General features: G+C 43.1%; 1 protein-coding gene across 3 annotated transcripts in view; it reads left to right on the top strand.

Annotated features, from left to right (window-relative positions):
- DEAF1 (DEAF1 transcription factor) overlaps positions 1-24808 on the top strand; it is a 360680-nt gene that overhangs the window by 27867 nt on the left and 308005 nt on the right. For 2 of the 3 annotated variants that reach the window (XR_011201388.1, XM_069223091.1), the window contains exon 2: positions 6610-6707. The exons of the other annotated variant lie outside the window; for it this stretch is intronic. Coding sequence is in view for 1 of the 2 variants with exons in the window: in XM_069223091.1 (XP_069079192.1) it covers positions 6610-6707 (98 nt within the window). In the remaining variant the exon portion in view is untranslated. The remainder of the gene's footprint in view (positions 1-6609; positions 6708-24808) is intronic. 3 annotated transcript variants of the gene reach the window in all.

The raw sequence follows: 24808 nt of genomic DNA, 5'->3' as shown, positions 1-24808 counted from the left end.
TCCGTTTTTAGAGGAATTGTAGTTGTCATTTTAACAGACATTCTTTATTGATAAATGATGGCACATCTGAGAGACCTTTGGATAACCTTTTAATAAATAAATAGACTATTGTAATAACTTTAGTTGTCCTATCGAATGATTAGTAACTGGAAATTGAATCTTGCTTTATTTAACGAAGCACTTGACAAAAATTGACTTTCTTTTATTATTAACAAAAATGCAGTTTGTTCCTTTTCTATGGTACATATTGCTCACACAAATACAGTTTTTCAATGTTTGTATTTTGATTCCTAACGTTTGTGCAGCCAGAAGCGGCCTCTAATGCTAGGTGTATTGGTTCCAAAAATAAAATGTGTTTTTTTAACAATTTTAAACATTTTATGCTCATAAGTCACTTTAAAATTTTCAGCATTCATACGTCATCTAGACATTCAGTTGATATATATATTAAGGGCATCCCAGTAACTGATGTTTGAGGTGGTGTTAGTCGTTTAGATGAAAAAGCCACCTGCAGCTTCATACAGTTTGGCTCCAATTCAGGGTTTGTAACAAGCCAGAGTTCTGGTGCCACTATGTGTTTTTAAGACCAGTGGCTGAGTGATCTACATTTATAGACACTGATTGCTTGTTCATAGAAGCTAATAGAATATTAGAGCCACTTAAATAATAATAATAAGAATGTGTTTGTGTCAAATAGGTGGTTTATAGTAGTGAATGGTTGCTTAGAGTAGAAAGAAAATCGTTATCTCTTGAGAATTGTTATCACCTAAGATCCTACAGATACTTGTTTGTAACAAGTTTGCATAAGGCCTGGAAGGGCTTAGTTTGGGTGATGGGTCAGAGAAATGTCTAGAGGGATCACCCACATAATTAAATGACAATGGCAATGTGCAGGGATGATGGAGCGAGTTCAAAAGTCTAGCGTCTCAGCACTTTGAACATATATGAAACAGAATAACCTCCATTCTAGCAATTTTAAATCTTAGACTCCACGACCCCACCCTCGGAATCAGTGCATATATTCTGCATTTCAGTGTTTCTGGGTTATGCCAACAGAATCACAACTCCTTTATTTTTGCCCACTATATGAGATTTAATGACATTGACTATTCAAAACATGCCCCTATGAAATATGTTTCTTAGTGGTAAGCTATTTGGCAGTTATGTAGCTTCAAGTAATCTGGTAGCTTTCTTCTTTTGATAGGTAATAAAGACCCTTCACAATGAAGGTTAGTCAGTTGAATTTTATAATTTGCAATGAGGACTTGCAATGAAGAGATGTGAAGCAGAACCCTATTCAAACATGTCATTTTTTTATCATAATGAAATGTATCATTATGGAGTTAAAGGTCTTCCCCTCCCTTACAAAACTACTTTGTTTTTGTATTATAAAGCAAACAAGTCCCCTTATTAGATATAACCACAATTATTCATGGCGTTCTAGGTGCTCGTTAGACCCAACCTCCAAAACAAACTTTTTATGTGCTGTTTGACATTGTCCAATAAAATGAATATCTCATATGACGTGAATGTGAAAAATGTATGGAAGTGACATGATCATAGATTTAAACTTGGCTCACAGTGGTACCTTGCAACTACTGAGTTATGTTATGCTAAATGTATTCGTAGAGCGCAATGTCACCTGTTAGGGTATCCTAACACTCCTAGTCTGCCGTGTGCATGTGGGTTAATCGAACATCTAAGTCTTGAGCTTCTTTTGGAGCTCAAGAAGTGAGGAGTGGTCTCTGTGAGGAAAGACGTCTTTCAATGCTATTGGAGCAATATACGAGAAAGCCTTGCCTCCAGCTCTGTTTCTGTGTATGCGTGAGTTGTGTGCGAGTAGGAGTCGGGGGAGTAGAGGTGTTTGCATTGAGGGAGCAAGGTGATGTGGCTGCTTTGGTAAGCAGGGCAAAGGTTATGTAGTGCCTTTAAGTAAGTGTGTGAGGAGTTTGAAGTGAGCACGTTTTTGTATTGGGAGCCAGTGGTGCTCCCTGAGGTGTGGTGTGATGTGGGTCCTGTGTGGGAGGTTGAGTATCAGTCTTGCTGTGGAGTCCAGGATAGTTTGCTGTCTCCTGGTTAGTTGTTTGGTGATTCCATTGTAGAGGGTGTTCCCGCAGTCTGGCTTGCTGGTGACGGGCATGGGGATGGTTTTCCAGTGTGGTCTAAGAGCCACTTGAAGATATTTTTTAGCATCTTCAGGGTGTGGAAGCAGGATGCTGTGACTGTGTTGACTTTAGTGTTCATGCCCAGTTTGCTGTCCATTGTGATCATACCAAGGTTGCTGGAGTGGGAGCTGGGTGAGGGTATCTTTCCTAGTTTGGTTAGCCACGAGTTGGAATTCCATGGTGAGGTACAGTTGACGAAGATCACCACTTCTGTCTTGTCGGTATTAAGCTTAAGATAGATGGGCTTCACCTCTTCGACTTCTGTCATGTGGGCTGTGAACTTATTGCTTGTGTTGATGGTCTTGTCTGATAGGGAGAATATCAGTTTCATGTCATTGGCGTTAGTGAAGATGTTGATGTTGTGTGCGTGGATAACATTTGCCAGAAGAGTCATATATGCGTTGAAAAGAGTGGGGCTCAGGAAAGAACCATGAGGCACTCCACAGATCAGTTTACAGGCTTCCCCAGAGTAAGGGGCTTGGCTAGCAGCTTGTGTTCTATCAGTTAGGAAGGAGCAGATCCAGTGGAGTGGCAGCTCCTTGGATGCCAATCTCATGTAGGCATCTGATGAGTATGGGGTGTGTGATGGTACTGAAAGCTGTAGAGCGGTCCAGGAGAATGAGGACTGCAGATTCCCCTCTGTTTAGTACCATGCAGTTGTTGTCTGTGGCAATGCTGAGTGCTGTTTCAATGCTAAACCATATTGCTTGGCACCGAGGACCTGGTGTTTGCTGAGGTGATCGGTGAGACAACATTTGACAAGCTTCTCTAAGACCTAGGCCAGGTAGGGCAGGAGGGAGATACATCTGTTGTTGGTGAGTGTGGTTGAGCTTGCAGATGGATTTTTGAGCAGGATGTGATGGTGGCCTGCTTTCAAGAATCCAGGCATGTGGCAAATCAAAGGAGTTTCCAGACGGAAGAAGTCCTTTGGTGAAGGCATGGTGGGGCTAGAGGTTGACAGGTGCCGCCGACTGGATAGACTTCCTGGTAACAGTGGTTTTGCTTGTGGTGATGGTGGGCAATACAGTCAGGATTCGCTCCCTGGTCTTAATGGGCAATTAAGTGGCTAGGATGATGGAGTCTGGCCGTGGATCGAAATTGCTGTAGATAATAATTTTGTTGCTGAACAATTCTGAGAATTTGTCACAGAGGTCTTGCGATGGACTGACGTTGCTAGAGCATAGAAGAACTCCCTGTTGATGGCGAACATTTTCTTGCTGTTTGTGCAGGCGGCAATTCAATCTACAAAAGCTGTGCATTTGACATTCTAGACGATTTGGTGTTAGCATTTTAGGGAGGATTTAAAGCTGTCTTTGTTCGTGGGACCCTGGGTGGTTATCCACTCACGCTCCTGTTGCTTGCAGTGTTGCTTTGTCATCCTAAATTCTTCTGTGTACCAGCTTGCGTTTGTTGGAGTTATTGCCATGGTGGTTTCACATGAGGAGTGCCAGACTATCACCCCAGATGTTTATCCAGCTGTTGAAGTTTTCAAAGGCTGTTGGTAGGCTGCTGGCACAATCAGGCTGGTTCGTACAGAAGGCGGAGGTCCAGTATGTTTCAGTGATTTTGTTCCAGCTCTGGCAGGCAAGTCTGTTGGTGGGAGGTTTCTGGTGGTGTGCGGATGAGGGTGTGGTCTGTCCAGGGCATTGGTGCTGGTTTATCGACTTTGATGTTGCTGAGTGAGGTGAAGTTTGGGTCCAGGAGGTGCCTGGCACCATGAGTGAGTCCGGCAACATGCTGGTTGAGACCTAGGCCTCTGAGGTTTTCTGGTAGGGCTGTAGAATGTGGGACTGTCTTCTAGGGGAAATTGAGGTCTTTGAGGAGGATGAAGGTCCTGGCATTGATGATGAGGGGTACGATGAAGTCTATGAACTTGCTGGTGAAGTTGATGTTGGATCCCGAGGTCTGCAGACAAGGGTTATTCGTAAGGTGAAATTGTCAGTGATGTTTGGCTTTAACGTGAGGTGTTCCATGTAGCTAGCGGTGGAATCCGTGGTGGAGCAGACAATGGTGTCCTTGAGTATGATGTCCTATTTAATCATTTTATAAGCTCCTTGTGACGAGACTTCCAGGGTACTCTGTCTGTTTCTTCTCAGAAAAGCTCCTCTGTCAGCCTTGCAATCTCATTCAGTGTGAGCTTCATCAGTATAGGTTCTTATGGCTGTTGTTTCTGTTCAGATTAAAGTATAGGTAATTTACATTCCTTTTATATGGATGTTTTTTTGATTGCAGCATAAATTGTTTTGAGGTAACGTCAGTGAAGAGCATTAAATATGATTCAACAGAATTTGTAGCATAGCCATTCTGACCGAAAGTAGTGAAAAGTCCAAAAAGAACAGATAATGGATGGAATGTTGAACAATGTCAGACATTCACCCCCAGTCAGCGATCTGGGCCTAATTCCATTGCTTATTTTGCCCACAATGCCACCCCAGTTTGGACCCAACCATATACAAATCAGTCTTAGCTTTGCTCTCCATATGAACAGTCCAGTCCGAACTGCCTGGCTGATGAGGGGTGATACCCCGAAACCGGTCCCAAGATGCTTGTTTTTGGTCCATATTCAGAGTTTATTTATCCAATTTTTGCAGATGAATTAATTAAAAAAAATGCAAAGTCATCATGATGTGAACATTATTACAGCAAATCATATTTTGTAAACGTCACATAAGCCTACCATCTTAGTACTAACCCACTACATGAATATTGATTTTTCCCTTCTGACGTAATGTCATCCAGAAGTATCATAACAAACTAGTTATACAAAAACAGAAAACAATTGTGAATGAATATAATACAGTTTGTTAGCAGAAAGAGCCTTAGAATTTAGCAAAAAGTCTTCCTTTAGGAAATTCTTCAAAACCAATATATCATACAAAATAAACAGTGCACATCTTGCTGCATGTAGTGTTGAGCGAGAAATATAGACACAGAATAAACACTATGATTATGCAGCCATTTTAATAAAGATGGAGACAAGGCCTAACTGAGGCCTAGTTAATTAACTTGAGCCATAAAACACACTAAAACACATCTTAATGATTTCTTTCCATTGCAGTAGCTCATGTTAATACATGTGTGAATTCAAACACAGAACAGCTAATAATAAAGCACATTTTAGATAAATTGTGGAAAACCTCCACAAAAGGATAAAATTATGCTGTGGATTGTGGTACATGGGGGTGGTGCAGGGTTCATGTAAACACAAGAATTATCTGATAGGATGCCGGTTCAGGCACAAGCGTCTGGTTCACTCAAGATGAGCAATGCAGAAATTGCAGTACTTGGCACTAGCAGGAACAGACTCAGGCCCTAATTATGTCCTTGGCGGTAAAAACCGCCTACCGCTGAGGTGACGGTCACAAAAAGACCGTCACCGCTGCTACCATCTATCCGCGAGTTTATGACCACAGCCGGACTTCCGCCACAAGAAGGGTGGAAATCCGGCAGTGATCATACTGGCGGATGGTGGTAAGGTGGCACTGCTACCACCAGCACTGCCATGCCATTAGACCGCCCCCAGCCTTATCATGACCTGTGATACAGCCTGGCGGTGTTCTGCTATCGGGCGCTGCTGGTGGTAGCAGCGCCCCTTCCCGTTCCCTGCTGGAAGACCACCTGGAAGAGGGTAAGTTGGGCTTCCTACTGGGTAGGAGGGGTGGGAGTGTTGTGTGTGTGTGTGGGGGGGGGGGGTTGTGTGCATGAATGTATGTGTGAATGCGTCTGTGTGTGTAGTGTTGTTTGCTTGGGTGTATTTATGTGTGTGAATGCGTGTATGAATGGTAATGTGAGTGCGTGCCTGCATGTCAGTGTGAATGTGTCTATGTATGTGTGCAAGCATGACTGGATGTATGCGTGTATGAATGCGTGTATGCCAGTGTGAGTGAGTGGGTGTATGCGTGGTACGTGTCTGCGGATGTATTGGAGGGATTGGAAGGGGGGGAGCGTGGATGAGGGGGGATGGGTGGGTGGCATCTCAGGAGTGTTAGGGTTGCTAACTCGTGAAAACCATGGTCGTAGGCTGGCTCAAAATGCCACCGGCGGTACTGTAGCGCCCGCCGGGCTGGAGATTGATATCTTCGGTCTGGCGGCTGCTACTGCCATGGCGGTCTGAGTGGGGAAGTGGCGGGTTGGCTGCAGCCAACCCGCCATTCTCATTCCACTCATTGCTGGGGTCATAATGACCCCCTCAGTCTGTATGTATTGTCTGCTTTCAGCATGGACCTATGGGCTAAAGAGCACTGGGAGTATAAGCTAAGGGGGAGCAGAGATTAATGTCCTGTTCCAGCCAGTCGGACTTCCACGATGCTCCCTCAGCCCTCCCACCCCACAGCTACCGGCAGAAACAATAATTTTTGTTGCAACTAGTTTGCTTTTTGTATTTGTTTTAAAAAAAATAATAATATGCACATAATATTATGAGCACAATTTCATTGTGTTACAGAAGTGACAACAGTGACTGTGGCCAGTGTGGGAACCTCAGCAGACAACGTCTTCACCACATCAGTAGCGAACGCTGCCTCTCTGACTGGACATGTTCTGGTAGGTGTGAATGACCGGCACTGTACAGTAGCATCTTTCTCTAGAAGCCCTCTAGCAGTTAAACAAATCTAATTTTCATTGCTCAGTCTTCTCTCCCAATTCTCATGAATACACCTAGTTTGTTATTATCACTGTAACTTCCCTAGATTAAAAACAAACCATCAATTATTATCCATACATCTTTGTTGATGTAACGTTTCAGTGAACACTTGTAATAACAACTACATGCTGTTTGTTTTATCAACACTGAAACAGCCCGCAATGTTTACTGCAGCAGCTCCACACTTAAGTATCGAAATCACCAATTTATTCGGAAAAACAAATGATATATCCATTGTTCACAAGCCTAATGTATGCAAAAACGTTAATAAAATGCTGTATATCATTTTAGTTTAACTTAGTTCTGCCCTTCAAATACATCAAACAGTTCTTAAAGTGAATGTCCACACGTATTTTTTTTTTTACTAACTGTTTACAAATGTCAAAGCCTCTAAAATCTGTGTTAACTGAAACTCTCCAGTTACACTTCATTCTCCTTTCTTCCACTAAAAATGCATGTCAGTTGCTTGACTCTTTCACCATTTCTCAATTGCCTCTGTCCCTGTTCTTTTAGAATCCCCTGTGGCATCTACTTTTGTCATAGTACATGTGCATTTACCCATTCTCGTAAGGCTATTGCAATTTGTCTGTACTACATAACATTATTATATCTGTCACTGTTTTGGAATTGATTTATTCAAATACTTACAGGTTTTTTATGTATGTTAGTTCCACCCACCCCAAACAATATTGCAGTGGCAAGATTTTCCAGCTATCTACTGCGAGAAAAAGCAACAGGCTATTAATTTCCACAATCTACCCTCAGTTTCCATTGCTGTGGTCATCTAAACTCTCAGAAAACCATAGTCTTATTCAGACCATGTTAGCTGGTTTATTTTGCTCTAGAGACCTATTTGAATGGCAGTTTTCCAAAATCAAGAAACCATGCAATCCAAACATTCCTGAAATAAATCAGAGGGTGACTCCTCAAACAGAATCATTTTTTTAACTGCCACAAGTGTGGGTTTATAGCACTCAAAGATTCTGAAACGTTTACAGGCGGACCTGTGTGTGGTTGTAATATGTCCAGAGAGTTGGTTATGATGCCTGAGACACATGGTCTAGCTGTGTCACTGCCAGTATGTGTTGAAGACATATGACATTTGGTAAAACATGCTTGATAAAGCACCTGCTCTGTGTACCTTGCTTGAAGATGCTACCCAATTGTTTCAGTTTCTTGGTTGTGGTGAGTCGTACACATTCGGAGTCGTAGAGGGAAGTGCCCTAACTATCATCACTATTACTATTAAGGTATGGTTGTTTGGTATGTCTAACATGGGCCAGGATGGTATGTGTATGAGAGACTAATTGCTGTTGCTGTTTACAGAATTGAGGCTTACTCAGAGTTCTAAACCTTGAAAGGCCAAGTTGTTTTGGTGTCTGGAAAGCAAGGTACCTGTGCATTTTCTGTATGTGAAAAGCACGACAGTTGTAACATGGCACTTCCATTTGTAGCAAATTATAGGAGCAGAGATCAATCAAAGTTGCTGATCTTGTATCTTTTGTTGGAGTTCTCCTTTGATTGCTCTGCATTATGCAGAGCATAGTGTTTTAAAGATAACCCAGTGTGAAACTTATAGCCAGTGGAGTGTCATGGGCACTGGCATACTATAATCACAAGGTTTACAATGCAGGAGAAGTCTGTCTTCTCAAATCTTGACCTGTTATCACTTTGCTCCTCATTAAAACCCGGTCATGTAGTGCAGGGTGATAGAATATAAAGGTAGCATGGATTGAGCTCCCTGTGAAAATGTTTGAAAGGGAAAGTCTGTTTTAGAATTATGCTGGGTGTTCCAAAATCAGGTCTGCAAAAAAGAAGATTCTTTTTTTTTTTTTTTTTTTTAACTGCACCTTTTGAGGAGGGTGCTTCTCTTAGTTGTATAGACCAAAGAGGGTTGATCAGCTCCACCATGTATGTTGTCAATTTCCTCTTTGAGGGTTTTCTGTTTCATTCGTGTATTGGGTTTAAGATGTTTACTGGGCACACAGTTAAGATGTCAGCTAAGCTGTGCCATCAGTTGTAATGTAAAATTTGCCTGTTATTGAGAAAGAAAGTTTCTTTTTATTAATTATATTTTATTTATTGTTTCCTTAATAACTAGAGTATGGCACATAACGAGGGTGATGCTCCTAATATTGCCAGTGCACAGAAAGTGTTGTCTGATAATTTAGAATGTACCCTGATCCTTTCTCAAACTTGTTAGCTTCCCTTTCAGTATCAGGTGCTGCCATAAAGATTGCAATATCATCTGCATAAACTGTGATCTTTACCTCTGTGCTCATGATTGGGGAAGGGGTGGAATCGGGGAACGCATTGATAGGTCTTAAAAAGAACTCCAGAAACAGAGCAAATAGTTGGGGCAAAACAACATCCTTCTCTTTTTCCCCTTGTGATCAAAACTTTCTGACATATCCCCCATGTACACAATATGGTAGAACATCCCTGATACTGGGCTTGCACCCTGGTCATAAATTGCGTACCAAGGCTGAAGCAGTGTGTATTAACCACAAAAATTGCCAGTAGACCTTGTTGGATGCCTTCTGGGAGTCCAACAGCATCATCATAGCTCACACCCCCTCTTGGGTTTTCATATTGAAAACTGCCATTGCAATATTTGTGTGGGCTGTTGTATCTCTTCCAAGCATCAACTCTTTTTGAATTGGGTATGCCAGTGTTGCTGACAAACAAGCCGGAGGAAGAAAGTTTCAATTCTGTTATGTACCCAGAAGCTAGGATAATGCATTTTCTTACCTATTTGGCTACGCAGTCCTTCTAAAGCTCAACATCAAAATCTAGAGATAACTCTTTGCCATATCCAAGAAAAGATGGTATACAGTATCATCACCAACAACAATTCAGAGCCCCGGAGGTAAGGCGCAATTGCTCGTGAACCACTCCCGGCCCCCTTCCTTCACATGAAGGTGGTTCCACATAGATTTCCTTTGGTTAATTCTTCATTCCTATTTCTGCTCTTAACCTATGTAAAATCGCCAACAGAGCAAGACCACATTTGCAGTCTCACTGCTTGTGTCGGCATTCACTATAGTGATTATGAGAAATGGAGAAAAGGTGCAATCGTTCTTATGCGTTCAGTCCTTCAGGAAAGCATCGGCTGCCCTATTCCTGGGTCTGCGTCTAACTGAAATACTTCAAAATCTGAAACATCAGTTGAGATGCAAACTGGATCTTAAAGCACAGCCTAAAACAGTTTTGTTTAGCTCCTAATCGTTTGCATGTTGGAGATGTCTGGATAGCCAATCAGCCAGCAAGCTCTGGGTGTCAAAAAGATGCTCCACAATCCTAGAAATCCCAGAAATTTGGTTGTCCAGACAAAAAGTACAGTCTTTGACAAACTATGCCAAAGTGTACCACTGACACTTTGTTCATCTTCAAAGCTACACAGCATACATTATTGTTCTTGATCAAGAATCTGTCTGCAAAAGAGCTGGCCAGGGGCTTCAAATAGTTGATATGGAGATTACATTCTTCTCCTAATCCCATTTGCCCTTAGAGACATCTCCACAGCAAGCCCCCTAGCCTTAGTGGCTGGCATCTGACTCTTAACAGGTCCAACACTACCTTGAAGATCACTCTCCCTTTTCATGCTACAGTGCAGTTCAACTACCCCTGAAAGTCTGACCTGGCTTGCACTGAGAGCATTTTACTCTCTGAGGACATAAGATCTCTCCTCATTTGAAATGTTTTGAGTCTCTGAAAGGCCATATTTTGAAGTTAAAGAAATATCACTTGTACTAATGAAGAAAGGGGACCTATGTTTTTGCTGGGAAATGCAGTGAAACCTTGTCCCTGATTAAGTTGTTCCTCAGCTCATTCCAGAGAACTTCAACTCCCAAAGCAGGTTTACCATAATTGCCATGTGCGAATTTAACCTGCCAAGGCACTGTCCCATCACTAAGATATTGTTTAAGGAGACTATCAGTATTACCCCCTCGTGACCTGGGAACTCTATAGCTGGTTTCAAAAGCTTGATGAAGCACTGTGGGGCTGATGATAATCAGAAGGACAGGGCAGTGAACTGAAATATCTGCTCCCTCTAGGTGAACATCTGAAATATCCAGTGAGGTGCAAGTATGGGCAACGTCAGGTAAGTGTCCTTCAGTTTGAGTTAGACCATCCATTTGCCAGATCTGAGAGTGTCCCCGAACAGGTGAATAACCTCCATCTTGAAATAGTGGTAGATGAGCCACTTGATGAACACAGTTAGATTTACCAGCAGTTGGTGATTTTTGTCTGTTTTCTCATGTAGAAAAAGGTTGCTAAAAAAACACGATGTGAGAGAAACTCAACACTACTAATGCTGTCACCTTTTGTCTATCAAGCTGCATGCCAGCCCTGCTATGAAAACATGCTATAATATGTAGAACTCAAGCCTTTGTTGTCAAGGCAGCTACCTATCAAAGATATTTTTCAATGCCTGATTTTTTTCACAGCAAAAATTGATAATCGTACCTGATAATCTTCTTGGGGAGTTTTCTGCTTCTTCAAAGCCTCCATGTGGTCTACATCTGCAGACGTTCCCTTGTGAGGGAAGAATCTTTTGAAGCACTTCTGGTTCTGCCACTGCTCTCCTAAAATGTGGCCCTCCCTGGGAGCCCTGCAGTGTAAAAAGATAGGTCAACCATCCTCCACCTTGGGCCGCTGTGGCAAGAAACGTAGCACCAAAAGCCTTTTTAAGGGAAGCCTGGACTTTATCTAAACTGGTGAAGGTGGTGATGGATTTTCAAACTTCTGTATGGAAATGCTCAAAGAAAAGATCTCCCTGGGGCACAGGCCTGCTTCTGAAGCAGCAATATCCCCTTATTTATTGTCCACCTTCATAAGAAGAGCTTGTCTCTTCTCAGTTGAAATCACATAATTGGCGTTTGCCAGGAAAATAATGGCCTTTTGGGCCCATCCTGATAGGCAGAATTCCGAGAAACTAAGATTCTCTGATTCCTTTTGATTTCAAGTGTCTTTATCACTGTTACCAAGACTTCCAGGAACTTATCCTAGTACGACCTCCACAACCTTTCTTTTTCTGTTTTCCTTAGCAAACTGGACCAGTTTCCAGGTAAGGACCACTTTGTCTTCCTTTAACTAACAAGTGTGCTCAGCCCCAAGGTGGCCTCTAGCCCTCATATTTTAGGGACTTCAGTAACCTGCTGGGTACATACTAGCCCACTTTTTTGGCCAGGTCCACATAGGTGACCTGGAGCGGTAAATATCATCTGGTTCGAGCATGACCAATACCGGTCCCTGTCCTGGTCTACCTCTTGCAGTGTATATGCTATGCGGTGTAGCTTGGTGTTGGGCAATGGATGCCATGGTCTGCTCTGCCCTGCCCATGTTTGTCCTCAGAATCCTCAGGGTAATCCTCACAATCAGTTCCCTGTAGTCTGAAGGTGTTCCCCCTAAAGGAATTATCCTGCTGCTGTGAGGTGTTTGGAGCCCCAGGCCTCTCTATGCATTGTAAATGTGTCTTAACCATAAAGATCTCCGTAAATCTCTTGAAGGTGGTAAGTGATAGCAGGATTAGTTTTGCAGTTACTTCTGTTTGGGAGGCTTTGAATTCTCCTGAAACTCACTTATAAACTATATCAAATGGGGCAGGAAATCTTGCTGCTGAATTAATGAGAAAAACAGTATATTTAGACTGTAAACAATCTGTTGAGGAAATGATATATAGTGCAACCAGTACCAAATTATGTTGTATAATCCAAAAGGATAAGTTACTTACCTGTAAATCCTAGTTCTCTTCCAGGGGTATCCTCATCAAAGTCATAAACATTGAATATTCCCGCCCTCGGGCGGGGACCCCGGAGCATACATAAAATACACACATGTACAAGTATGAAATATACACAAAAAATATATAGCATTTTTAGTAGACAATTTTCATACCAAACTCATGTATACATGTGTACAACAGCAATGCAGACTATATTGATAAACAGGCTAAAATGCTTTATTTCTGTGGAGTTTTTTTTTTTTTTTAAGACCGTCCCTTTTAAATTTACAAGAAGATAAAACTTTCCAAAGCCCCATAGCTGGGCCCAGGGAAAGAAGCAGTAGCAACACCAGTGAAAAAAGAGAAAAAACTACATTGAAAACAATGGAGCATTATTAGCCAATAGGCTGCATGCAGGTTAACACAGCAGAACCACAAAATTTGGCACTGTGCCTTTAAGACCCTGAGCACCTCCAGTATCCCACCATGCCTCAGGGGTGAAGGAGAGGTGACAGTTGGTTCGCAGTTAGGTCAGTACTTTTTTACGGTGACAATGTATCCAACAGATTAGAGAGATGGTCTGTCCTGCACTTCTAGGAGACTTGCGTCCGGGGAGGAGGGTGGGTTGTTTATGACTTTGATGAGGATACCTCTGGAAGAGAACTAGGATTTACAGGTAAGTAACTTATCCTTCTCTTCCAGGGGATCTTCATCAATAGCCATAAACATTGAATAGATTAGCAAGCCCATCCCCTGTCTCTGCGGACTGTCTAATAGAAGTGCAGGAAAAGATATACACTATGCAAACACATTTCTCAGAGACGCTTGCCCAACTTGAGCATCTGCTCTGGCATCTGAGTCCAAACAGTAATGCCTAGTAAACGTATGTACAGACTTCCATGTAGCAGCATTACAGATTTCAGAGATTGGAACATTATTAAGGAGGGCAGCAGTAGCCGCTTTTCCTCTTGTCGAATGAGCCTTAGGCCTAGCCACTAACTGTTAGCCAATTGATATGCAGTAACAATACATGAAACTATCCATCTAGATATGGTTCGTTTCGAGGCTGCATCGCCTGTTCTCATATGACCGTAATTTACAAAATGGTGGTGAGAGCGTCTAATCAATTTGGTCTTATCCAAGTAAAATTTTAGCACTCTTTTCAAATCCAGAGAGTGCAAAGCTTTCTCCGCCGGAGTATCCGGATTGGGGAAAAAAGTTGGTAGTGAAATAGTCTGATTAATGTGAAAATCCGACACCACCTTCGGTAAGAATGATGGATGAGTTCGTCGAACCACTCTATTTTCATGGAAAACCGTGTACGGTTCCTTGGAGGACAAAGCCTGAATTTCACTGACCCTCCACCCTGAAGTAATGGCTAGGAGAAAAGCTGTCTTCCCCGTAAGGTGTTGTAAAGAAGCTTTGTGGATAGGCTCGAAAGGAGGGCCCATGAGTCTAGATAATACTATGTTTAGTCCCATGGAGACGAGGGTTTTCGAATGGGTGGAAAAACCTTCTTCAAACCTTCTAAGAAATCCTTGACTACTGGTCTTGTAAAAAAGGATTCCTGAGAAGGTGACTTACGATAGACTGTAATGGCAGATAAATGTACCTTAATAGATGACACTTGCAGACCCGATTTCGCCAGATGCAGCAGGTAAGACAATATGACCTCCTCCTAAGCCAGAATAGGATTCTGACCCTGCTGACGACACCATATGTAAAATCTCTTCCACTTGAACGCGTAAAAGCGCCGCGTGGAAGGCTGCCTGGACTCCTTTAAGATGTTCATGCATTCCTGCGAGAGCCCTAGATGCCCATACTGCAGGAATTCAGGAGCCATGCCGTCAAGCTCAGAGAGGGAAGGTTGGGGTGAAGTATCCTTCCTCCCAGCCTGCAAAGGAGATCCGGTCTGCACGGCAGCCTCCTGTGCGGTTGTTCTGATAGGTTGAGGAGATCCGTGTACCAGAACTGACGAGGCCATTGCGGGGCCATGAGAATCATTCTGGTGCTGGATCTGTAGAGTTTGTTTATCACAGCTAGTATGAGGGGAATCGGTGGAAAGGCGTAGAGAAATATCCCTGACCAGTCGATCAACAGGGCATTTCCTCGAGACCCCGGACGGTAGAACCTGGACGTGAAGTCTGGGCATTTCTTGTTTATCTCGTCTGCGAAGAGATATAACTGAGGCCGACCCCACTGAACGAAGATGTCTTCGACGACCTCGTTGTGAAGAACCCAATCGTGGGCGTCCTCGAGGGTTCTGCTTAGAAAGTCTGCCTCCACGTTTTGCTGCCCTGGGAGATGAATTGCTGTAAGAGACATTCCCCTCGCTATGAGCCAATGCCAAATGGCCTGAGATTCCCGAGACAGGGGGAGTGATCTCGTCCCTCCTTGCTTGTTCAGATAATACATTGTCATCGTATTGTCCGTTTGTACTAGGAGAGATTTTCCCTGAATCGATGGAGCAAATGACTTGAGAGCCAGATGAACCGCTCTGATCTCCAGCAGGTTGATATGGTACGCCCTTTCTTTGTTGGACCACAAGCCCTGAGCTTGAAGGGAACCCAGATGAGCTCCCCAGCCCTGAAGCAACGCATCCGTTACCAGAGTGTCGGACGGGATTGGCTGATGAAAAGGAACTCCCACTGACAGGTGATGTCTGTGCATCCAACATCGTAATGATTGTCGTGCTCCTACCGGAAGAAGCATTCTGTCCTCCCAGTGGCCTGTGTGTTGATTCCAGTTTTCCTCCAGAGCCTCTTGGAGAGGTCTCATATGCAATCTGGCGTTCGGGACAATGAAAATACAAGAGGCCATGGAGCCCAACAGAGATGTCACCTGACGGACCGTACGCACGGGGGAACCCAGAAAGTCTTGACACTTCCTCCTTTTTGATAACAGTCGCTCCTCCGAAGGATACACTCTTTCGAGCTCTGCATTCAGTATTGCTCCCAGGTAGTGGAGGGTTTGTGTTGGGATCAGGGTGGACTTTTGGAAGTTGACTTGAAGACCTAGAGATCGGAAAACACTGAGCACAATGTCCAGATGGTTTTTCGCCTGTTCCGGAGAGGAGGCTTTCAGTAGCTAGTCGTCTAGGTATGGATAAATCAAGATTTTCTGCTTCCTTAAATGCGCCGCTACTGTTGCTACGCATTTGGAGAATGCGCGAGGGGCAGATTTTAGGCCGAAAGGGAGCACCTTTAACTGATAGTGTTGGGAGGCTATCACAAATCGTAGGAATTTCCGATGTTTGGGAATGATCGGGATATGAAAATACGCATCTTGCAGATCTATGGAGCACATCCAGTCTCCTCGATGCAGTTGAGGGAAAATCTGGTGGAGAGCCAGCATCCTGAACTTTTGTTTCTTTATGTATTTGTTCAGCAGCCTCAAGTCTAGAATCGGTCTGAAAACTCCTTCCCGACCCTTCTGTGCTACTAGAAAATAGCAGGAGTACACCCCCTTTCCTCTTTGTGCGACTGGAACCTTTTCTATTGCTTTTTTCTGTAAGAGAGTATGAACCTCTTTGCGTAATAAGCTCATGTGAGCAGGACTGGATTTGGTTGGTGGCAAGTGAGGAGGAGGTTGCCGGAAAAGAAGAGAGTATCCACTCTCTACAATGCTCAGCACCCATTTGTCTTTTGTAATGCCATGCCACTCGTGAATGAACGCTGTGATACTTCCCCCAACCGGAGTGGTGTACGGTGTTAAGGGAAGCGAATCCTCATTGTTTTGCGGGGGCTTTGGGGGTAGACTGCTGAGGTCTGCTTGAACCTCGGTCTCTTGTGGCTTTACGAGACTGGAAGAGGGGACGCCCTTGTTTCTGTTGTGGTCTCTGGGACCAATGAGGGGTTTGAACCCTCTGTTGGAACGGGCGCCTGTCGTAAGGCCTGTACCTTCGCCTGAAGTCTTTCCTCCTCTCAAGGCCCACTGCCCTCATGGTGTCAACCTCCGCCTTCATACGCGCCATCTCCTCATCCATGTGGGTCCCAAATAGGGAGTTTCCGTTAAACGGAAGATTCAAGATACGCTGCTGCGCTTCCTGTTTCAATCCTGTGAGTCTTAGCTAGGAAGATCTTCTCGCACAAACACCATGCGCGTAACCACGTGCTGCCAAGTCTGCACCATCTGCCGACGCACTGATGATCTGATTGGACACCAGACTTCCCTCCTGAAGGATCTCCTGAAAATCCTGTCTGTCCTCTCTAGGCAGCTTTTCTGCAAACCTGCTCAGTGAGTCCCAGAGGGACCGATCGTATCTACCTAGGAGTGCAGAGGCGCTGGAGACCTTCATTATTGAAGCCGCCGTGCCACACATCTTCCTCCCCAGAGAGTCCAGGTGTCTACTCTCCTTGTCCGGTGGAACCGTAGAGGATGACGCCACTGAATGTGTCTTACGGGCTGTGGCCAATATGACTGAGTCTGGTGGTGGATCAGCCCTGAGGAACAAAGGATCGTGATCAGGTGCCTTGTGTTTCTTTAAGATCCTAGTGGGAGCTGAACGGAGGTTTGCTGGTGTTAAAAATGTCTCCATGGTTGGTTGTAGAAGACCAGGCACCAGCGGTAACAATTTATTTGAAACCGCCCTGTGTTGCAGGGTTTCAAAGATTACCGACAAGGAGGTTGAAGGCTCTGGGACCTCAACATTCAGCTTTTGTGCTCCCCTGAGAAGCACCTCGTTGAAAGTTGTGATGTCGCCCACTGGGGAAACTCTAGCTGGTGGAGAATCCGTTAGAGTCGGGGAGTACCCTCTTACTGAAGACCCCGACGATGTGGACCAAGAAGGAGACCTTCTGTGACGGCGCGATCTTGATCTTCTCTGGGAGCGTGACCTGCTTCTAGATCTTGTTGTAGTGCGCCGAGGCCTAGTGGCAGACTGGCGAGACGCAGTACGAGCCCGTTTTGTATGCGCTGTTGGCGATGGTGTCCTCGGGAGAGAAGCCGACGGTGAGTACATTCGAGAGTATTGAGAGTCTGGAGAAGCAGGCGTTTTATTAAGACTCTCCAACCACCTTGGCGATAGGTGAGACGTGCCCAGACGATGTGGCTCTCGACCGCCTCGACGATCCACTCCTTATGGAGACCACTGGACTTGTTGAAGTGATGTCCTTATCAGCCGGTGTAACCGACGCTCTTCTCCTTGCGAGATAGGCCACACCTGTGTCGACGTCGAAAGATGTACCGTGGACTGCTCAGGTCTCGACGTCGAGCGCCTTGACGGCGACCGGTGGTCCCTTGAACGCGATGTGCTCGACGTCGTGTGCCTCGCCGTCGAGTGATGGGCTGCCGACGGCGGAAGTCTCTGCTCTCGCCGTTGAGGCGATCTCGACGTCGTCTTCCATGCCGTTGAGGGATGTGAGGCCTTCGACAGCGAATGAGCACGGCGGTGCTGGCTCGACGTCGATCGGTGGGTTGCCGTCGACGGAGATCTGCCTTTATGATGGCAATGTACCTTCGACGTCGTATCCATCGACGTTGGTTGGGTCGCCGTTGACGGCGATCTGTGACGATGCGACGGTGGCAGCGATGACGTAGACGAGGAACAGACAGGCACCTTCCTACCAGCTGACGTCGATCTAGCCTGTCTCTCCTGAGAATGGCTTGTTGGCTTCCTGGGAAGTGAAGAGGACGATGTCTTCTGCCTCTCATGAAGACCATGAAGCCTGATTTTCTCTCTGTCCTTCAGAGTCCTTTTTGACATGTTCTTGCAGTGTCTGCAGGTGTCAGGGCAGTGGCTCTGAGGCAAACACACAATACAGAGAGGGTGTGGATCAGACTGGGCCTTCTTCTTCCCACAGGAAGGGCACTTCACAAAAAGAGAAGGCATTTTCCAGTCAGGAAAAAATCCCTTGACTCAGACAAAGGTGTAAAACGTCGAGTGAAGGTAGACAAATGCTGTTTTTAAATATTTTTCTGTGAAAAACTCAGAAAAATTGAGAGCTCAATGCTCCAGGATCCTCTCAGAAGAAGCCGGAAAAAAGAACTGACCTAACTGCGAACCAACTGTCACCTCTCCTTCACCCCTGAGGCATGGTGGGATACTGGAGGTGCTCAGGGTCTTAAAGGCACGGTGCCAAATTTTGTGGTTCTGCTGTGTTAGCCTGCATGCAGCCTATTGGCTAATAATGCTCCATTGTTTTCAATGTAGTTTTTTCTCTTTTTTCACTGGTGTTGCTACTGCTTCTTTCCCTGGGCCCAGCTATCGGGCTTTGGAAAGTTTTTTCTTCTTGTAAATTTGAAAGGGACTGTCTTAAAAAAAAAAAAAAACAACTCCATAGAAATAAAGCATTTTAGCCTGTTTATCAATATAGTCTGCATTGCTGTTGTATCCATGTATACATGAGTTTGGTATGAAAATTGTCTACTAAAAATGCTATATATTTTTCGTGTATATTTCATACTTATACATGTGTGTATTTTATGTATGCTCCGGGGTCCCCGCACGAGTGCGGGAATATTCAATGTTTAGGACTATTGATGAGGATCCCCTGGAAGAAACGTTTATTATTGTAAATCACTGTAATCGGCTAAAAAAACACAGTAGTGACAACAGTGTAGTAGTGAAAAAAGTGCACCCCAAGTGAGAAAAAATACCACATTAACCATTAAAATCACTATTGTTTCTACAATAATTGGTGTGTTGATATATGTAGAAAGACAGACACAATTAGTATATGAACAAATTCATCCATAGGACAATTTCTCTTATAGTAAAGGGAATGAATAGCAAAGTCTGTCTTGTTAACTGTCAATAACGTTTCAACTCTTAACAAGGATACCAGGGTCTCATCTGGACACAAAATAACCAGAGGAACTAATACAGAAAATTGTATTAGGAAAATGTAATGTAGTTATAGTGCATCATGGTGAGCGAAGGAAAAGATAAGTACTGGTTGCCTTACAATAAGGATGCAATAGATAATGATTCTTGATGCAAGTGACACATTTTGGACTAGCCTGTGGTATCTGAAATGTGAGAATTAAAGGCCACAAATAAGTAAAACTAAAACAAGGTATTTTAAGCCCACACAGTATTTCCCATAGTGGCAATGCTTACCAAAGTAATGCTTGTAAAAATTGCCAGTATGTCAGATACATCAATTTGGATGGAGTACTCATAGGAGGCCTATAGAACCACAGCGTGACATAAAGAGAACACATTGGAATCAAAATAGAATCTTAAACAAATGTCACTTAATAAGAAATAACTCAAGGTTTTGAAACTCTACCTCTAATGGTTAGAGGTGGTTCAGTAACAAAATGATGCAAAGGGCAATTCCTTCAATGGGGAATGCTTATGGTGCCTAAATCAGCGCGCCCTCCCGGTCAGAGAAATGATGAAAGAAGAACAACATTGCTCTCCTTCCTAATATAGAAACATCTGGCAGCACATGCATGGCTGCGTACGCCTGGAGACACACTGATTAATCAAGCAACAGCAGAGAGAGGCACGAGTTCCCTTCTCACGTGCTGTCAGTAAAACCTGGGGCTTCTGGTGGTGAAAAACACCTTCAGTTACTTTGAAGAGGCATATCATTAAGGCAAAGGACTAATTAATTAATCAAGGACATTGAATTATCATTAAAAAATAAATCGAAAAACAAAGTGAAAAATTGAGAAAAAAATCGAAGATTCAAACCTTCGACCGTCAATGGTCAAGAAATCCCGTTTAAAGCTGTTAAGCTAATCCTACAGCTACCAGAAGGAGCACTTTTTGAGTAAACAATGGGGTAACTACCATTCTATATTACAAAAACCAAAGCTGAGAAGGAGCGAGCTGGCTTCGAGCATGCTGTCAGTAAAATCTGGGCCTACCGGCAGTTCAAAATTACTTCCAAATCACTTTGGAGAGGCATATTAATAAGACGAAAAACAGGGCTTGATCAGGGACATTGAATAATCATGAAAAAGTACATTGAAATGTAAGTGAAAAATAAAGGACTCAAACCCTGACCATCCGTGGTCAATGGATCCCGTTTAAGGCTGTTGACCTAATCCAGGAGATACCAGGAGGGACACTTTTTGAGGTATAAAAGGGATAAATACCATTCTATATTACAAAAACCAATGCTACTGGTCTGTACAAATATGAATAATATGTACATTCAAAGCTCTATAAAAGGCTTAAAAATGTTTTAAAATAGGGTTGAGGAAAAGGACGACAAGAAGAAGAAGTAGGGAATCGAACCCTGGATATTGGGGGTCCGAAGAGTGCAGCATAAAGCTGAGCTATTCAAGCTGCTTACAGAAAGGGCTGTGTTATAGGTATTTGCCAGGTGGCTTCCCGGTATAATGATTGATAGAGCATCTGACAAAGCTAAAGGTGACTTCAAGAGATTACTATATATTCATGATGGGGCAGGCGGTCAACCCACAAGTTCGTCAACCAAAATAGGATTCTCTCACATCTTTATTGAAGGAAAAGGTACAAGCAGTAACAATTCCGCACCCTGCCTTTTTTAAGGAAAAACCTCAAGGGGCAGGGGAAACAGGGGGAACTGAGGTAGACCATGGAATCAATTTCTAGGGAACAGGAGACCGGCAGAGGTTATTGCAAGTGGGGACCAGAGAGTCATTGAATAAATTGCCCTACCACAGTAACACCAACTCAATCAATGGCACTCCAGCCATTATAAATTGTTAGCACTTGACCTAAGAGGTGATACAAACAATTCCAATTTTCAACCTATCACAGTAAATATTAAATGAAGATGAGATCTCCCTATTGAGCAACAGGCTGTTCTTGGTAATAACGAAACGCACTGACTTTTTAAAAATTGAACTTAGAACTGTATTGTTTCTTTAGGAAGCTCAGGCTGTGATACTTTTTCCATGATAAGGATCCCCCAATGTCTTTTTCAGCATCACAACTAAGACCAGCTTCTACTTTCACACCCCTCAAGATCCTAGCATTTGAGAACATTGTCTTGGAAGATATTAATAATCTCTGAACTGAAAGACCTTTCATACCACATAGCATCACATGGTCAGAGACAATACTTAATTCATTAAAATCAGACACCATGATTGTAATCAAACCTGTTGAAAAGGTAGGTGGCATTGTGATATAGGATACACACTCATGTGAAGCTGAAAGTATGCGGCAGCTTAACAATCTGAGACATTACAGAAAGTTTACTTCAAATACCTTACCAGAGATCAAGCGCCCTATTCTTGAAACAACATCACGAGGTCTCGAACAAGGATTCCTCTTACAACAAGAATTTGAATTTCTCAATAAAAGATCCCATATGATCCCAGTACTATATCCCTTACCCAAAATTCATAAGAATACAACTAATCCACTGGGTTGCCCTTTTCTTTCCTGGTGTGACTCTTCTTGAGCCCTTGGGTGACTACATAAATACCTTTATTGAAGAGTTTGTTCCCCTTCTAGACACATTTGTAAAGGACAGCACATACATGATTAACTTGATTGAAGGTATGGATTTTGATCCAGAGCATGAGCTTCTAGTCATTCTTGACATTGACTCTTTATATACGAACATTCCTCAGAGAGACAGTATTGAAGTGATCAAGAACATCTTAGACACCCGTCCTGCTCTCTGTCTGGTTCCAATATATTTCATAATCGAACTACTGAAAATTACCTTATCCAAAAACTACTTTTTGTTTGGACAAGACTACTATGAACAATGCTCTGGAACTTCCAGGGGAGCAATTTTTGCACCTTATCTGGCAAATCTGTATTGAGGCCATCTGGAGCTCATGTTTATCAATATTGACCCTAACCCTTTCCTCTGCAAAATGCGCTGTTGTAAACGGTACATTGATGACTATTTTTGATATGGACAGCCACAAAGGAAACACTTAACTTGTTTACCCAATATCTCAACAGTTGCTAATCCCATCTCAAGGTTACATGCAGTGTAGATCAATACAGTATACCTTTTCTGGACCTGGTAATCAAGAACGATAATCAAATAATTGTTACTCTCTTCCGCAAACCAGTGGAACGCAGCACACTCTTACAATATAACAGAGTGCACCCCAAGGCTCTTAAGGATGGTTTGCCTTTTGGCCGGTTCCTCCGTCTTTGTAGGAACTGCACCTTGAAAAGTAATTATTTCAGAGAAGGGGCAATACTTAATGAAAAATTGCGAGAGAGGGGTTACCTGAAACGACTGTTCAGAAATTCTTTAAAAAGGGCATGGTACAACCCTAGAGAAATAATTTTACAAACTCAAAACAGACCCTCATTTGACAAAACTATTTGTGTAACTACATTTTGTTCACAAACAAACAGATTGTCAAAATCATTAAAAAACATTGGTTCATCCTTGAAAATATAGACCTCTTTCAAACCCCCTCTTTTAATATAAGAAGGGGAGAAATATCAAAGATCATTTAGTACATGCAGACACCAGAATTAAAAAATCTGACCACACATTGCCTTCTCCATTGGGCCTAGGGTCCAATAAGGGTCATTACAAATGTTGAAACAGTGTTGCTTCTAAATATACATTTAATACAAAAATGTTCATACATAGAGAAATTCAGGTTACCCTACAACATCATACCAACTGTGCTTCTACTAATGTTATATACTGTATTTGGTGTTCTTGGATCTTATTTATATTGGGCAGACAATTCAACATGTATGGACAAGAATCAGCCAGCACAGGAGCCGCCTCAGATGTCATATAGAAACGGCTCCAATGGTCCAACATTTTCAATAACATCAACACATGACGGAGAACCTAAGATGGCAAGTAATTGAGTCAGCATCTCCAAGTGGGGGTACAGGTCATTGAACTTGCAAAGACTGGAATGCAGATGGATAGATAAATGTGACTCTATAAGGAAAGGTTTGAACACCATGGAGGAATGGCAAAAATACATTGTTTTCTTGAAAGGATACTATACCTTACTTTCATCTTAAATGGTTCTATTTTTTGCCACTTGTAGGTAATTTGTTTATTGTAATAATAATATGTGTGTAATACCTCTTCCTCCACTTCAATGTTCAGGTGCCCCCTGCTGTTCCTTCATAAAGAGAATCCTATTCTGGTTGACGAGCGCTTGGGTGACCGCCTGCCGCATCATAAATATGCAGTAATCTCTTGAGGTCCCCTCTCGCTTTTGTAGATACTTTGTCACTGATTTGCCACTACAGAAATATATTTTATACACTATTGGATTGCCACGAGCCAGAATTCACAGACTTAGAGAGCTGTTCAACATAGCAGGCGGGCTGACTGGCAAACACTGATAACACTGTCCTTCCTGTAGGTGTTTTGAATAGCTCATTAGCTTTATGCTGAACTATTCGGCCCCCTGATATCCAGTGTTTGATTCCTCAAATTTATTTTTTATCTACTTCTTGTTTTCATCCTTTTCCTCAACCCTTTTTAAAAAACATTTTTTAAGCCTTTTATAGAGTTTTGAGTGCATATATAGTCATATTTGTACAGATCAGTAGCAATGGTTTTTGTAATATATAAGAGTATTTATCCCTTGTATACTCAGTGTCCCTCCTGATATCTGCTGGATTAGCTCAACAGCCTTAAGCAGGATCTCTTGACCACTGACAGTCAGGGTTTCAATCCTTTATTTTTCACTTAAATTTCAATTTACTTTTTAATGATTATTGAATGTCCCTCATCAAGCCCTGTCTTTCGCCTTATTGATATGCCTCTCCAAGGTGATTTGGAAGACATTTTCACAACCGGTAGGCCCAGGTTCTACTGACAACGCGTGCAAAGGTAACTTGCACCTTTCTCAGCTTTGGTTTTTGTGATATAGATGGGTAGTTACCCCATTGTTTACTCAAAAAGTGTCCCTTCTGGTAGCTGCTGGATTAGCTCAACAGCTTTTAATGGGATTCTTTGACCATTGACGGTCGAAGTTTGAATCCTTGATTTCTTTTTTTTTTCTCTATTTTTCACTTCAATTTTCAATTTATTTTCTAATGATAATTCAGTGTTCTTGATTAATCCCTGTCCTTTGTCTCAATGATATGCCTCTTCAAAGTGATTGAAAGTATTTTTCACCGCCCAGACGCCTAGGTTGTACTGACAGTGCGTGCTCGCACCCCTCTCAGCTGTCACTTGATTAATAAGTGTGCTCCCAGGCGTACGCAACCGTGCATGTGCTGCCGGATGTTTTTATATTCGAAAGAGGAGCAATGTTGCTCTTCTTCTTTCATCGTTTCGCTGACCGGGAGGACGCGCTGATTTAGGCTTGAAGGACTTGCTCTTTGCATCATTTTGTTACTGAGCAACCCCTCGCCATTAGAGGTAGAGTTTT

Source organism: Pleurodeles waltl, chromosome 3_1 (assembly GCF_031143425.1).
Source record: "Pleurodeles waltl isolate 20211129_DDA chromosome 3_1, aPleWal1.hap1.20221129, whole genome shotgun sequence".
In the NCBI taxonomy this organism is placed as follows: Eukaryota; Metazoa; Chordata; class Amphibia; order Caudata; family Salamandridae; genus Pleurodeles; species Pleurodeles waltl.
This window is presented reverse-complemented; position numbering and strand designations above follow the sequence as displayed.